At 41.7% G+C, this 3670-nt stretch overlaps 1 protein-coding gene across 1 annotated transcript in view; it reads left to right on the plus strand.

Annotated features, from left to right (window-relative positions):
- mep1ba (meprin A subunit beta a) overlaps window positions 1-3191 on the plus strand; it is a 9439-nt gene extending 6248 nt beyond the window's left edge. Inside the window, exons 10-15 of the mRNA XM_032525542.1 lie at window positions 298-513; window positions 805-1061; window positions 1434-1644; window positions 2350-2526; window positions 2628-2902; window positions 3060-3191. Of these exons, the coding sequence (XP_032381433.1) occupies window positions 298-513; window positions 805-1061; window positions 1434-1644; window positions 2350-2526; window positions 2628-2902; window positions 3060-3104 (1181 nt within the window). The 3' untranslated portion in view covers window positions 3105-3191. The remainder of the gene's footprint in view (window positions 1-297; window positions 514-804; window positions 1062-1433; window positions 1645-2349; window positions 2527-2627; window positions 2903-3059) is intronic.
- The last annotated feature ends 479 nt before the right edge of the window (window positions 3192-3670 follow it).

Genomic DNA, 3670 nt, shown 5'->3' on the forward strand with positions numbered 1-3670 from the left:
CAAATTATTACTTAGCCTTTAAGTACAGTGTAATGGATGTCTCTGCTGAAATTTGGCCAATATGTTTTAAGTCCAGGCAGTACCACTGGAGGAGACTTTAATCAATCAATCAACCAATCAACCAATCAATTTGTCACATGAAATCATGTAAAATACAACTCCAGTGAAAGGTAATAAGCATAGTAAGCATACTGAATTGACAATAATTAAGTATGTTCTTGAATATGGTACCATAAAATGTAATGGGAAGAACTTCTGAGGCCCAACATTAGCCCTGTTGTCTCCTCCTGCCCTTAGGAAAAGGCTACTTCATGCACTTCAGCACAGCCTCTGCAGAACCTGGTGACCGTGGATTCCTGGAGAGTCGTTTGTTTTACCCGAAACCTGGAGCCCAGTGTCTGCAGCTCTTCCTCTATAACACCGGGGCAGATGATGATGTTCTCAATATCTGGGTGCGGGAGTATGACAAGGCCAACCCCAGCGGTAAACTGAAGCTCTTCAAGAGTATTTCAGGTAACAAATGAAATATTACACATTGTGTGACACACTCGTACAGCACACTGAACGCATGATTTGGATGTTTGTGACTTTGACTACTCCAAGCAACACTATGACTGCACTGATGTTCACCAGCGTTCTCTCATTTTTTAACAAACAAAAAACATATATTATGTAACCAGAATAATTTGAAATAAGCTGAAATCAGATCCAAAACTCAAATATTTCACCCATGATCTTAAACATATAATGAATGAGTAATAATAGCGTAGTGTCTATGCTCTAATCTACCTGTTCTCTTTACAGGAGGTGTCATGGGCTCCTGGGAACTGCAGAACATCAATCTGAATATGACACAAAAGGCCCGTGTGGTTTTTGAGGGCGTGAGGGGAAGTGGTCCATCGAAGGGAGGTTTCTCTCTGGATGACATTAACCTGTCATCCACAAAGTGCCCCCAGCATGTCTGGCACATCCGCAACATCACCCGCCTGCTGGCCACCACACCAGCAGGAGGTAAACTCTACAGCCCTCGCTTTCTGTCACCAGCAGGTTACTCCTTCCAGGTAACTGCCTTTTAAATGTTTGATTCTGGGGCGACCTCTAGCTCACCCAGTAAGAATGTGCTCCCCATGTAGAACGAGGCCTATGTAGCAGCCGTGGTTTGAATCCGACTTATGGCCCTTTGCTGCGTGCCATCCCCCATCTCTCTCCCACCTTACATGTCTATCCACTCTCACTTTGAAATGTTTGATTCTCTCAATGTTGAAGAAATCCAAAGTGTTTACACAGCTGTTGTGTATAGTTTTGGTTGCTAAGCTATAATTGGACAATTGCTTATCTGAGGAGGCATGTAGCGAATGGTCAAATCATCTACATTACCATCACATCCCTGCATAGTACCCTAACATTATTTCCTACTACTCTGTGATCTGTAGGTTGGTGTGTACCTAAACGGAACAAGTGACAGTCCAGGGAATATGGCCACCTACTTCCACCTGACCTCAGGTCCCAATGACCACAAACTCAAGTGGCCGTGTCCATGGCAGCAGGCAACTATGGCCCTGATAGATCAGCAGTCTGACATCAGACAGCAAATGAACATGCACCGAATGGTCACCACTGACCCCGACAAGAAGTCATCTGACGGTAAGAGATGGGGGGATAACTAAGCCTCACTAGCCACTCATCTTGTTTTGTTATTGCAGTGATTCCCAACCCAAAGGAAGTACTTCTGCAGTTACTAGCGGCAATGTGGAAAGATTGTAGAGTAGCTCAACCAGTTTGAACAAAATAGAAATGATGTTTTGATTGGAAGAATATATCCACAAATTAACATGAAGTCCACTAAATGCCTGAACACTACATGTTGCAGTTATGTAAGAATGAAACGTAAGCAAGCAAGCACAGTTTAGCTAAAAGTACTGAATACTCGGTAGAAATAACTAGTTCAAAGTGGTGACTAAACAGTTCCAATGAATAGCTAAAGTAATAGAGAAACGATTTAAAAAACTTGAATTTGAAATAGCTAAAAGTGACAGTTTAGAGTAACGTTAATGGATAAATGGTTGAAACATTCATCTTCACTCAAAGTAGTAGCAGAAGAATTGTTGACCAAACCTACTTCAATATTGACAGTTCAACTGTAGGAAATAATTAACAATATCCACTTTTATATCATGTACAGTGTTATATTTAGAACATACAGGGGGAATTGATGAAGAGGTACGTGAGTTCATCTGACAGGGCTGTAGGGGTACCTGAGACCAAAAAGGTTGGAAATCACTGCTTTTATCAACAAATCGTTGCTTTGTTCATCAGACAGAGAATGACTGTTTCACCTGTTTCTCCCAGGCACGGAGTACTTCTGGGACAATCCCAGGAAGGTGGGCAGTAAAGTGACTGTCTCTGATGGCAGCTATTACTATCGAGGCCCAGGCAGTGGAACAAGTGCCTTCATCACTCACAGCAGGCTAAAGAGCAGAAACTACATGAAACAAGACGATGCCTTCTTTCTTTTCAGTCTGGAAGGTGTGGAGTCATTCAGACGTGACAGCTGTGCTGTACTGTACTGTATATCTAAGATCAGCCTGTCTCTGGAAGGTCACGGTTGTGCTTCTACTTCTCCTCAGATATATCTGATCTGCTGCTATCTCAGCCTCTTCCCAGCCCTGCTGTCCATGCTGACACCGGTCTGATGATGAAGGCTGCAGACCATGGGGCTCCGCAGGGAGCTGCTGATAACTTCATGCTGGTCACAGCTCTGGCAGGGTCAGTGGCAGCGGTCATGATTGTGGTTTCCATGGCGATCGTAGGGAACGCCTGGAGGATAAGGAGGAGGAGAAGACAGCAGGAGAGCGACAAGGTGGCGATCATACAGGACATGCCTGGATTCATAGAAGCCAATGTGAGTTAAACAGGGTCAACAGTATTTCACATCATTGCAATTCAGGTTAGCGACAGTTTATCGTTCCTTATTTGTTGTTATGCATCTAAAGCAAACTGTTGTGTTCTTAGTTTGTGTTTGAAGAATCTTTACTAAATATGTGTGTATTTCTTTACAGGAGCACCAGACCATAGATCTGCCATCTCCTCTTACTGCTCCATGATATCAGGATCAAAGGAAACAATCGCCAGAGAGCACATTACGAAATGATCTATTTAATCAGATTGGCACGTGACTGATTATCATACATAATCTGAATTTGTAAAAATAAATTGTTAAATAAAAAAAATATTCCGCTTATTGATCTCTTTTTACAGTATTTTGTGTTAACACTATATAAGTTTTGAGCTTCTTTGGGCCTCTTCTGCATTTTAAGAGCCACAGTGCAGAGGTTAGGTCACAGTTCTTACTTCTCATATACCATTTACATACTGTAAAGCCTAGATAAACGTATCTTTTTTCAACCAATGGGCTCATTAAAACAATGGGGCTCATACATTTCAAAAGCCACAAGCATTCCTGCATTGACGTCCTCAATATTTCTGGACAAAAGCATAGGGTAACTTTTTCAAATTGCTGATATGCGTTGTTTAGTTTACTGGGGTACTGTATATAGAATATTTAAGTGTTCTTTGCAAGATATACATTTTCTGTTCCTAACTGTAAATTGATTTCAATTTGAATTGTCTACGTGTAAATATGTTTTACATTGTTTTATACCTACTTACT

The sequence above is a fragment of the Etheostoma spectabile genome, chromosome 2 (genome assembly GCF_008692095.1).
Source record: "Etheostoma spectabile isolate EspeVRDwgs_2016 chromosome 2, UIUC_Espe_1.0, whole genome shotgun sequence".
NCBI classification, from domain to species: domain Eukaryota; kingdom Metazoa; phylum Chordata; class Actinopteri; order Perciformes; family Percidae; genus Etheostoma; species Etheostoma spectabile.